This window comes from Catharus ustulatus, chromosome 7 (genome assembly GCF_009819885.2).
Source record: "Catharus ustulatus isolate bCatUst1 chromosome 7, bCatUst1.pri.v2, whole genome shotgun sequence".
NCBI lineage: Eukaryota > Metazoa > Chordata > Aves > Passeriformes > Turdidae > Catharus > Catharus ustulatus.
Genome location: NC_046227.1, coordinates 11,943,438 through 11,956,537, shown reverse-complemented (window position 1 = coordinate 11,956,537; position 13,100 = coordinate 11,943,438). Strand labels below are relative to the sequence as shown.

Genomic DNA, 13,100 nt, shown 5'->3' with positions numbered 1-13,100 from the left:
CCCACTTGTATTTCATAGAGTGATGTACTGCTACTCTGCATTCAGGGAGCCTATCAAATTTCAGACATATTCAGTCAAACAGGACAGCATTTCCTCCTTACCTCTAAATAAAGTATCAACCTTGACTTATCAAGGAGATAAAGCTAAGAGCTACAGTAAGTATCAGCCACCAGCCCAAACCAGTGCTCTGTCATGGCTCACAGGAAGAATGCTTTCTTAGGATGCTCAGTCACTCTTACAGCTTTACAAATAATTCTTACCTTGCTGGACAGGTGGCTTTGTACAGCTGGCCAGAGGTACGTTCCTGCTCACCAGCTTTTTTGGGCTGAAATCCTTTCCTCCTTGGCCCATACTGGCACTCCATTACAATGGCTCTGCTTCCTGGAAACAGAAAGTAATGCACTCTGTTCAAGCAATCACTGAATTAATTAGAGTAAAATACTAACTACAGAAGAGATGAAAGTTTTGAAGCAGTTATTTCTGTTTGCCGTCAGACTCTTCAGAAGGCAGAACCTTAAGGTACAGCAAGTAAATAGAATGCAAATGCTTCTCTCCCATCATGTAAGAGCACAGACCAGTTTAAAACATTTCTCAAACTTATTACACCTCACAGCACTCCTCAACATAGGTGAAGGCAAAATATGGGACTTTGCCCTGGTTAGCACCAATACTTTACAAGATGAGAAGTCTTGCAAGCTACCAAAGGAACACAATACTGGTAATAAATAAAAAAAAGCAGAACCCCCAAAACAACGGAGAAAATCTCCAGCTGAAATCAAAGGTTTGATGGTTTTGGCTGAGATAGAGTTAACTTTCTTCAGAGTAGCCAGTGTGAGGCTGTGTTTTGCATTTGTGCTGGAAACAGTGCTGGTAACACAGGGCTGTTTAGCTACTGCAGAGCAGGGCTTACACAGAGTCAAGGTCTTTTTTGCCTCTCACCCCACCTCACTGATGAGGGGGCTGAGGGACACAAGAAATTGGGAGGGGACACATCTGGGACAGCTGACCCAAAATGACCAAAGTCATATTCCATACCATATGGCACCATGTGCAGCATACAGAGCTGTGGGAAGCAGGAGGAAGTGGGGGGAACATTCAAAGTTAGAAGGTTTGTTTTCCCAGGTAACCATTACAAATGATGGTGTCCTGCTGTTCTGGGGATGGGAAGTTGTGAATGTTTTCCTTATTTTGCTTTTGTGTGTGTGGATTTTCCTTCACCTTTTAAACAGTTTGTATCTCAGCCCATGAGTTTTCTCACTTTTACCTTTCTGACTCTCCCCCATCCCACTGGGGGAATGAGTGAGCAACTCTGGCGATTTCCAGCTGGAGTCAACCTATGACACAAGGTCAGCAAGTCATTTCCAGCCTCTTGGCTTAAATTAACCCTTCAGTCCATGCGGTCCCATAAAAGCTCAGCCTTGCAGTTAAGAAATCCTAACTGCTAAATAACACAGTATCAGCACAGCACACCCACACAAAACCAGACAGGCTCAAACAAATACTGCTTTGCTCTAAACTCGAATTAAGTGACATCTTCCAGTCAGACCTCTAACAAAAGGGATTGACAAGCAAAGCATTAAAGCGGCCAAGAAAGAAACATCTTCCAAATTTCTTCCACATCACATTTAGTTATCTTTTATTTACAGTTCGTGTACTCTAGTATGCCGGCCAGGAGCTGCCTATGCCACAAGTGTTATACCCAGAAACTTCTGAAGTATTATAACAGCAACATAAGGTGTTTCCACAAGATACCAAATGATCTAGATGAAACTAAAGATGTCTCATATGCATGTTGGGGAAAAAAGGGTAAGTTGTTCTGATTTTATTTTTAGTTTTCTTTTATATCACAGTTTATGGTTGAAGCTTTAAAACTGGTGCTAACATTTCCCTCTTTCAGTAACTTTCAGAGAAAAAAAAGAAGAAAAACCCTCAAACATAACCTACATTCCTGTCACTCATTTTCTCTGTGTACCAAGTAAAGCCCGTTCATTTTATATCCAAACTGAACTCTGGGTAATTTCACATATGTACTGCATGAGCTAAATAGGTAATTACCAAGCTGTGAAGTCTGCATGTACACTTCAAAAAGAACCCCAAACGCCAAAAGTCTCTCTGTTGATGTCTGTTGATGTTTATCTTGCTTGTTCGTTTGGAATTTTGTATTTATTTATTTATTACTTTAATGATTGCAATTTAAATCGTTTATTGACTCCTGTGGAACAAACTCTCCTAAAGATTTTCAAGTCAGGCAAGAATAATCAAACAAGCTCTTACCCTTATGAGAACTTTCATGCCCTAACAGAGCAGATGGGACCTCCACCTAAAGACCTCATCACAAGAACCCCTATCAAATGGTACTTAACTTATCTCTAAAGGACAAAAGGAAATACAGCAAAACATAAAAAAGGAAACAAGCTCCTGCAGACTCTCACAGCAGTGTGCAAGCTGCTCCTTTCTTTATGTTTGTGTCTAGACCTTATCAAAACTAAGGAACAACACTCTTCTTTATGGTCAGTTGGGAGGTGACATTAAAATTTTGAAAGCAGTTATTAAAATAAAAGTTAGTTACCTGCATTGACAAAGGGGATCCCATCATATGGGACATACTGAGATTTCCACATCAACCGTGTGGCGGGTTTGGCTGGGCTTGGAGACTGGCGCGTGCCCCACACACTCTGTGTTTGCTGCTTGTGGAGCGTCAGAACGCTCTCTAACTCTGTCTCGCTCACGCAATAGCCGCGGTACGAGTCCCCAATTCTCTGCATGGAAAGGACGGGAAATAACAGCATTATTCACCCATCTGACTGCTGGACATTACACAAGAAAACAAAAGCAGTCAGGGACTCCAGCAGGTGAGAACATAGGCCCAGATTTGTGGCATTCCATGTTTGCTGTTCCCACAGTAGTATCCTCATAAAGACATTTATCATAGGATCTAACAGAAGAGCAGTGCCCACTGAGGTCAGGAGTCTGTCAGCCATCCAAGATTATAAGAATACCAAGAACCTCTGAAAAGATTACAGTCACAGCCAACTCTGATTTCCAGAGGACAACTTCACTCCTGTGGTTTACCCCCAACACACACTTCGGTCGCAGTCACTGACCAGACAAATTAGTATTAGATGAAGTTTTTCACTTGACTGCCATAGAGAATCTCTGAATCACTAATAATTGTCTCTGCATCTACTGCAAACACATGCTGCACTGAGCTGGAGCAGAATGCACCTGCCCATACCACCAGTAAACTGTCTCACCTACTTAATGCACAAACTTTGAACTCAAAGTCTCACACAGCATTCCTCCCAGTCTTCAAGGCATCCTTGATTCTCAGCATTATACAGAAACATACTGTACCAGATCTGCCATGTGCAAACTGATGATGGTTTCAATGAATTCTGCTAATGTCTGGGCAACTCCACAAAAACTGCATCTAACTTGACTCAAAGCAGTTATCCAGCTACTCAGTGCCACCACAGCTGGTTCAGTGCTGGCCTGCAAAGGCCAGACAGCAAGCAACAAAATTACTGGGACAGAGAAGAACTTTTCATCCAAACAGTTGATACAGCTCAGGGTCAGGCTGTCCAACCAGCTCTAACAGTTGGAGTAGTCTGCCAGCTCAGTCTTAAAGCATAATGAGTACCAAAGTCTGATAGATTTGTTGTGCCACCTTCAGTGACAGAACAGCCAGATATTTAAATAATACTGACAGCAAAAGAGCAACCATGTCCCTCCATGATTATCACACAGACACCTGACAACTGCTTAGAACCTGCCTCACACCCATCTAAGAGAAACAGAATGTCTGTGGTTAGCAAGACCTTAAGTCAACAATGAACCAATGAAGATCTTGTGAATGAACTGGTGCTGCTGCTAGGGCAAGGTCAGACACGAGGGTTGTGCATGCACTGGATGTGAGCCACTGAGACATGAGCTGTTCACACCTGAGCTCACTGCTCTGCAGGCACTGCTGCAGCAGCTAACCAGGTCTGCACTGGCTGCACTCACGTGGCAGTGGGGAGCAAGAGAGACTGGTAATTGTTTAGCTAGAAATACTTCTGAACAAAACTTGATCTGAAAAAAATCAGGTGAAGAAAAGTACCCTGAGAAGTACCAGAACTTCTTTCTTTCCAGAAATCTAGGATGCTGCCTTTCAAAAGGGAGATTACAGTACCACTGCACATAACAAATACTGCAAACACAGTTGGGGTTTTTTCCCCATATCTTATACCTGTCACTAAAAATAGGTCATTGACCTTATTCTAGAGAGATGAGAAGACTGATAAAACTGTTGTGCCAGAAAAGTAGCAAAAACAATTAGGCACTCTGTCTTATTCTGGCTTTACTTTTGCACAAGTTAGATAATTTTCCCTAAACTAGTGGAAGGGGAGGAAGAGGAGGGGAAGAAAACCATACTGGATATTACATGCTTTCTACAGGCTTCACAAGTAGGAAAAAAATGGACAAATGACACCTACCTTCTTCAGACAAATAAATTAACTTAATTTTGTACAGTTAATTAATACAGTTTTCAATTACATTTTATTTCAGCCGGCTGATACATGCAGGAAATGCATTCTGATCAGACCACTGAAAACTAAAAATAAGTTATTGAAAGAAACTTTTAAAATTAACTCTGTAACAATGAAATTACCTTGAAGCAACCACATAGTCTTCAGCCCTTAAACTCCAAGGTTCAAGCCAAAAAATTGAGTACAGTAGTTTCACGAATACAAGCCGCACGGATTATAAGCCGCACCCCCGGTGCCTCGACAATGTTGCTGTCTTTGTCAATAGATAAGCCGCACCCCGAATATTAGCCGCACTTTCGTTCGTCGCGAGAATCCGTGTGCAGCTTTCACAAATTGGCCAATTAGTAACAGGATCGCGGCACAGCGGGCTTTACTGGCTCGGGGCGGGGCCAGGCAGGCTCGGCCCGCTCATGGTTGCCGACGGGGCCGGCCGGGTGGTGCTGCAGCCGCCGCCGGGTTCACTGGCCCCCCTCTCCCGTCAGCACCGCCCCGCCGCTGCGTTTACGTACTCGCCCTGCCGGCGGGCCAGCCACTGCCGCCGCTGGCAGGCATGCCGGCCGCGTCGCCGCTGCGTTGTTTACGTAGTCGCCCTGCCGGCGGGCCAGGCACTGCCGCCGCTGGCAGGCATGCCGGCCGCCTCGCCGCTGCGTTTACGTACTCGCCCTGCCGGCGGGCCAGCCGCTGCCGCCGCTGCCAGGCTCGCCGGCCGCCCCCTCCCATCTGCACCGCCGCCGCGTTTCCTCGCCCTGGCCGGCACTGCAGGCCCCCGCACTGCCGGGCTCCCCCACGCTGCTGGCCCCGATTCTGCTGGGCTTCCCCCGCTGCCAGGCAGCCCCACCCGCCGGCCTTCCTGCTTCTGCCATGCTCCCCTGCACTGCTAGCCCCAGTTCTCCCGGGCTCCCCCGCCCTACTGACCCGGCTCTGCCGCCTCCCTGCCCCGCCCTGCTGGCTCAGGCTCTGCCGCCCGCCCCCACACTGCTGGCCCCGCCTCTGCCAGGCTTTCCCACCTCAGCCGGGGCCGGCCGGGCTCCAGCTTGGCTTGGGGCTGCCGCGGGCTCTCACTTCCGTGTTGGCAGCTTTTAGAATTTTGTTAATGTATTAGCCGCCCCGGAATATTGGCCGCACTTCCGGGTTTCCACCAAAATTTTGGTCAAATTGGTGCGGCTTGTATTCGTGAAATTACTGTAATACTTTCTCCCCAGCCCTGCCTCAGTGAAGTACACAAAAGCTTACCCAAAAGTACGCACACCAAGACTGCAGTTTTCCTTGAGGAAACTCGCAGCAGCAGGGTACCAGAGGCACTCTGCAGTCCAGACACAGCAAGTGTAAGCTGAACATTTCAAGGCAATCAGCTTCTACTGCTCTGTGTTTGCCCACAGTACCAATTGCCAAAGAAGTTACCGCCCTTTGGAGTGCAGTGGCTTCACTTGCTGACATCTTGTGCGAGTCAGAGACTGAAACATTTTAAGCTTCTTTCAATTCTGGCAGACAACTGAAAAAGAGGAGTCCTGAGCTGATATATTTGAAAGCACCTCTCCAAACTGGATCTCCAAATTTCAGTAGGACCCTTCAATTCTGTTACTAGCAACAAAACATCCTGACATCTGAAAGATAAATGACACCTCAAAATTCCATTGTCTCTAGTCTGTGCCCCAAAAAAGGCACAATACTTCCCAGCACTCTCTGGTGGATCAGGGAGGAGTAACACATACAGGCAACAGTTCTGCTGAACAGCAGAGGGAGATGTTTGTGTCCTCAGAACATATTCAAAAAGACATTATTTCTATTTCCTTTTCTTTAAAAATAAGAACTTTTCTACAAATGCCACTGTGAATGCTAAACACAGCAGGTAAAATTTCTTGTGATAGAGAGACAAAGCAGATCATAAGTCCTCTGATAATCTGTTATCAATAATAAATGATACAGGTTAGCCAAATGGATGTTAAGACAGGAAAGAATGTACCACATAATGCTAAAAACACAGTGAACCTTAGGAACTAACTGGCCCGCTGAATTAAGCAACTGATTCTCTGCAAACTGTATCTCCACCATGGAAGAATTCACAATATTAATTTTCTGACTTCTTAACATTTATGTGGACATGTAAGAGTGGTATCATTTGGGCTAAATAAATAGCATAACACAAAAGGAATAGATTAATATATTTAATTTTAAAACTGTTTCTAAGGAGAAGAAATTAAATTTCTAGGTCCCTCAAACTGCAACTTCTAGTTATCAGTGGCCAAGTCAATAGGAAAAAAAAGTGATAGAGATATCTAAAAAGACTAGGCAGCTACAGAGTATGAGCTTTCCTTTTAAAAAGTATTAAGAGAAAGTAAAATAAACATCTCTCAGGAAGAGTCTGGGAGCAGGAGGAAGAGGTAGTTGATCTCTCAACAAACTTTTCATCTCCCCTCCCTTCCTGTTAAGGAACTTATGATGCATTCTAGCTGCTGATAGCATCCTAGTCATCAGGACAGTTCTGCAAACATCTAACAATATGCAAAAAAGGAAGAGTTCTGTTTAGGTCAAAAGCCATCACAGAACATAAAAACAGAGCATTTTTTTAACAAAAGAGAAAACAAGTACAAGTAACCTAACTTGCTGGGACAAAAAAAATAATCAGCAAGAATCTAAAATAGGAATCCTTAGTGAAATATTGATATTAGGGTGTGTTAAGTCTCACACTTGACACTGGCCGATCACATGGATTTTGATTTCTAGGCGGTAACACAAACCACATGAACAGTTGCAGAAGTCAGCAAAGTTTGCACTGCTGTTCAACAGCGAAGTCTAATATGGCACACAATGCTTCTTCCCAGCACTACAAGGTATCAGGTTTTCAGCAGCACTTCTTTTACTTCAGGAACTGTTGATGGTCAGTTATTCTAAAATTCTCAAAATAGAAAGGGATTTCACAGCATTTTATGTGTTTAACTGTGCTAGCAGTACCACTGCTATATATCAGGAAGCTTGAACACTTCCATAGCTATGAATTATTCCTATCAAAGAACAGGAACACCATCTCAGAGCTGGATGATAAAACATTAAGTCAGAATTCTTTGTGGCCCACCTCACAGTTCCTGAGCCGGCGCGCCCATGAAGGTGTATTTAGTGGCAATGGCTGAAGAGGGATGGGAAAAGAATCTTCCACTACCCTGAAAAAAAAAATAGAAGTCTATAAAGACATTCAGAAAAGCAACAACTTAGTCTAAACTACAGGTAAGATCAAATCAGTGTATTATGTATAACCCTAGAGCATATGATCAAACTATGGATATTGTATCAACATGCCTTAAAAACCTGTGCTTAATTTTATTAATATTCTTTTTAATTGTTAAAATAATTTACAGTGAATAAAAGTATTTAAAAACCCCACTGGTTTCTACACTCAAGTCCTCCAAGTGTTCAATATACTGCGGGTTCATAACCTCTGTTCCATAGTAATTTTGTGATAACCATTGCAAAAACAAACTAAGAAACAAAGGCAGTGCTAAGAGTGGATCAAAGTGATTGTTCATCCCTTTAACCCCTGACCTACCTGGTGCTTGTTTTTTTCGATATGGTGAGAGATGCCTGTGGATGTAGAATGTAACTGCTTGCACTGTCTGCTATAGAAGCCACCACCACAGTCTGCAGGTTCCCATCACCACACTTCTCTTCTGAAATATCTTTACAAAAAAAAAAATCAGCTTCTTGGTTAATAACTGAATGCAGAATGGAGAAAAACAAGCTATAATTAAAATTTGTGTGTTGTTAAAGCAAGTCTTTGGACATAGGAAAGTTTTATAGATGACAATCTAATAGCTGTGAATCAATGCTCAAACTCCTGGCATACATATAAAGACACACTTCATAAGGCTGCTTATATTTAAAGACTTTGGTAATTGTGCTACTGCTTATGAATCCTTCCACAACAAGGCAAATAATCAGAACAACTTGCAAATTACTCTGCTTCCAGGAATCCATATAAGATTGCACAAGTATTTTGTTCAGCTGCAAGTCACATACTGGTTGCTTTTAAAACAAGAAAAAAATGAGGTAATGATACTGCTTTGTACTTAGAAAAGAACACTTAAACAAGAAAAACAGGCCTCTTGTAATTGAATCTGACATGCTGTTAGAACAAATGTTTTAGCCTTTCTTGGTAATAGGAGAAATCCACAAGCCAAAAATTGCTCTTAGACTGAAGCCTGTGTGTACAGTTAAACAAAAACATAATGGAAAACTGTGAAAGCAGACATTCAATATTTTGGTCACAACATAAACACATGAGGTCTCTTTAGATGAGGGATTTTTGCCCTTCAGTTATGAAAGCTTCTTTTCCTCATCCAGGGAGAGTGGTAAGCTATTGACACAGCACAGAAATGGATCCACACAAAGCTCCATAAGAAGATTCATAAGTGTGCACTCGGATTAACACCACTCTGACTCAAAGCACTGGTTCCTCCTACAGAGATGTGTGTGCCCTTAAGACACTACAGACACTTCAGGTAGCAGTGCAGGCTACTCTGAAGTCTGCACCATTCCATGCATTACTACCATGTGCAGACAAGTGAATCTCAGGAGCTGACAGGCCATTCTCCTCTCTCTTTCACCTCTACAGTAAACTGATGACAAGTCTCCCCAACTATCATTTAAAGACCAAATCACTACAAAGTCTTTTACACAGTAAGTCTCTAGAAAAAAACAAAACAAACCAGAAAAACCCCACAAATGACACCTGTAGCACTGCTGTAGAACATGTATTCAAATACTATGACACCAAGCCCCATGTTGAATGAAAAATGGAAATGCGAAACTACTATTTAGTATTTTAACTTAGTGCTTACAAAGAGTACCAGTAATTATTTTGTAACTAAAGGGTCCTAGTCAGCTTTCAAGTCATGTAAGACTCTGCTGTAACCAGACCTGGTTTCACCCCTGCTAAAGCTGGAGCGGGAGGGAAGGTTGAGCATCAGGGTAGGAACAAGTCTTCCAATGCAATGTCAGGAAACATATTGCAACCCTAAGTGAAAAGGGCTAGATCAAGACTTGAATCCCAAATCTTTCTTCTGTCCACCCAGCACTAAGACTCTATTCTTACTCTGAGCTATCATTCCACAGGAAAACTTAACCAGTGCTCAAATCCTGAGAATTTTGCGGAGAGAATGAAAAAACAGTTTAAAAAACATTTGAGAGTTTAACAAAATGTGACCACCTCGTTCCCAGCATCACTCTGTGAATGTAAACTAGTACACAGTGTTTTGCCATCCAGAAAGGATTGCAGACAAATAATCAAGGCTATCAGGTTTCAGTATGTCCATTTCCTAGAGAAAACCTTTAAATTTGTGCATCTCAGCACATGCTTAAAATGTGACAACTAACACATTCCAATGAATGGAAAGTTAGAGCTCATTTTCCTTGACTGGGAACTGAATTTCTACCTAAAAGTGATTCATTCCTGGCTTCACAGAAGATGCATCATCACCAGTGATCTCTGGAACAGAAGATTTAATGTTCTTCCGGCCTGTCTGCACTGCAGGAATTAACTACTTCATTCACAATGAAGTAAACAAATACTGAAAATTTGAAGCTGATAGTACAGCTGGCAGCACAAATATCCTTATTAAAGGTAAATAAGGCAAGTAACAACTCTGTGCTAAGTATGGCAATCCACCCATCACATACCCTTCAGAAAGAAGGCATAATAGCTCTCATAAGCTTTCATAAGGCTTTTGCCCAACAGAAAATGTGTATGTGAGGCACCAGACTCATAATCAGAAAGCAGATTGAGTGCGTAATTCGTCTTATAACTGACTAAGGAAAGGAAACAAGGTGCTTAAAAAAATGGAGGATGAGCTTAGCCACAGGAGCACAAACCCTCAAGTCCCACAGGTTAAACTCACCCTGCGTGCTGGTCACATCCAGAAGCTGACCTGGAGGGATAATCACTTGGGTCACTCCTGGCTGGGCAGAAGGAATGACATGCAGCACCTGTCCATTTTCTGACTGGCTGGCAACAATCATCTGTAAGGCAGTCACACAGAAGCATGAGTGGGTCTAGTTTTTATGGTGACCATGCAGCACAAGTGGCTTTTATTATTACCAGAACTGGAAATACTTTGCTTACATTTCAGGCCTGTATATTTATTCGACTTTACATAATAAGAAAACTGTCTCTTTATTGTCAATTTCTTAAAATTACTTTCCCCTTTTAAAATAGGCCTTTAACTAAGGAAAGAAAAAACCCACAACTTTACCTGGTTCTACAATGAATGAGACATTTATTTGAAACTGACAACTCTGTTATTAAAGCTATCAAACACCTGAAAGCCATTCATAGTTGGATTCACTGTAACTCCATTCACGGACTAGCAGAACTAATACTAACATAAAAATTGTGACCTTTACTTCTAAGAAGCTGACCTCTATGAGCAACATTTCATGCAAAAGCAGAGAGAAGAAAAGCTCTAGGGCTTAAAAAACCAATACAAATTAAATCACCTGGGATTCTGAAAAACTTGAACAACACCTTATGCTATATTTACCCATAATTACAAAGGACTCTGGGTGAGAGAGTTACAAAATAGATGTTACAAATTATAAAGCAGCACTTTAAAAAAATTAATTGAGGGCTGGGGGAAAAGCGAGACATAATGACTTAGTTTACTGCTAATGTTCTGATTCCACCCAAAAAATACAGAAAGATTTATCCAGGGAATCTAGAGAAAGCAGCAGCAGTAGAAATACAAGATCTTATCACACTACAGTATCCAGGCTTGATACTAACAAAGTACATCAGTTGTTTAATAAAATTAGTAATGGCTGCAGACAGGATTTGCCTACCTGAAGAAGGGCACCTGGAGCATGAACTGTACCACTGAAAAGCTCCACCTTGTTGCTAGAGATAAAGTCTGAATCAGCTATTGCTACATGAAACCACCACGTAAGAGAGTTCTTCAAAGAGCTCCCTCACCTGTGAACACAGCCCCAGCCCCGCGTGCAGACACACTCACCATGGGTGCACTGGGCCCTCCCAGGGGCTGCAGCTCGCACAGGGGCTGCCTGGGCTGCTCTGCCAGGTGCAATTCCTCTGCAGAGTGTGACCGCACCTGGGGCTGCCGCGCCGGCACAGCCGGTGCTGGAGGATTGCCCGAGAGGGGCACTGTGATGGGCAGGGCTGGGGGAGAGTCGCTCTGGCCAAACAATGGATCCCTGGAATCCATGCACGTTAGTTGCTTTCACAGAGGAAAAACAGTAAAATGTGCTTTGAGTAGCAACTTCTACGAAGAAAAACAAAACAAAACAACAAGAAAGAGAAAAGAACATTAAAATCAGTGTGCTATACTGTATACTCAGAGGAGCTCTTGTCCTTCTGGATCAAGAGGCTAACACTAGCAGTTCTACTTTTGTTTTCTATTTCCATGCTGAAAAAGTATTCACATTCCTGCTTCCTAGAACGAAGTCTCTCTACTAAGGCAAAAGAAAATCCCTTTTGCTCAAAATTTGCTCCCCAAAACCACTTACGACTTTAAAACATCTCAACTCTGTGCAGAAACTGAGAAGACTTACACCAAAAACAAAACTGTAAAATATTCACCAACCTGATTTGACTTCAGAAGAAATCTTAGATACTATTCCACTTGGCCTTTCTACACATGCATTTAGCTATGAAGAAAAAAATCTCTACACACTTTAAAAATTGTTTATCTCAGAAGAAACACAAGCAACACAGCCCCTAATTCAAGGCCAAGAATTAGATTTTCAAAATCTTCAAAAATTAGAGTGTATCTTCATCAAGTTTGCAGAACCGAAGTCTTAAGAGTACATCCTATTTTCATTAAATTTAAGGGCATAGGCACAAATAATTGTTGAAAACTCTGACAACACAAACATTAAACATGTAAAAATAATGGAATTATAGGCAGTCCTTGTATGCAATAACATGTCAAGTTGTCATTTGGCCAATGCAAGGACTGCAATTTTTATCTCTTGCAGCAACTGCACAAACAACTCTTATGTTTTTGCGACAAAAATTAATACACTACAAATCAAAGGAGGAAAAATGTTTCTAAATTTTATATAAAAGTCAGAATTTATCTAAACAACCTCATCAAAGATACTGTAGGTATAAATCTTCTGTGCTGAAACTGTCTACTGTGAACTACAACAAAAAAGCAGCAACAAACAAATGGCACCTTCTGTGTTAAAGACATTGTGCAGAGACCACAAGTGCAAGTAAATCATACCTGAATGACATTTTATGTTAGAAGAATACTCTGCAGAAGAGCATTCATGCACAGAAACCTCCCCAAATAAGATCTGGCAATATCTGTTAAAAAATACATGTAAGACTCTTCTCCCTCAATAAATACACAGGTGTCCTGTGTCCCTGGACTCTTTTATTTGTCATATTTGCTCACTAAGCAATGCCACCTCATTTTCACGTGTTCTGAACTTCTACTCCAACACATACCATAAAGCATTCTTTTTTAAAGGGTTAACAAAATAAAATATCTATTTTTTCAGCACTGTAGCAGGACATTACTGAAGGTTGTCATTATGTGTAACATAATTACATCAGTTCAA

The 13,100-nt window shown here is 42.0% G+C and overlaps 1 protein-coding gene across 9 annotated transcripts in view; it reads right to left on the bottom strand.

The window, feature by feature from the left end:
- Positions 1–13,100, bottom strand: part of LOC116998731 (calcium-responsive transcription factor-like) — a 32,889-nt gene that overhangs the window by 15,892 nt on the left and 3,897 nt on the right. For 8 of the 9 annotated variants that reach the window (XM_033064765.2, XM_033064766.2, XM_033064767.2 and 5 more), the window contains 6 exons: positions 11,528–11,794; positions 10,418–10,538; positions 8,071–8,200; positions 7,603–7,687; positions 2,570–2,759; positions 261–381 (listed from right to left, as the gene is read on the bottom strand). In XM_033064765.2, the coding sequence (XP_032920656.1) occupies positions 261–381; positions 2,570–2,759; positions 7,603–7,687; positions 8,071–8,200; positions 10,418–10,538; positions 11,528–11,737 (857 nt within the window). In that variant the 5' untranslated portion in view covers positions 11,738–11,794. Of the gene's footprint in view, positions 1–260; positions 382–2,569; positions 2,760–7,602; positions 7,688–8,070; positions 8,201–10,417; positions 10,539–11,357; positions 11,413–11,527; positions 11,795–13,100 lie in introns of those variants that run through there. The other variant, XM_033064770.2, reaches the window with a different exon arrangement.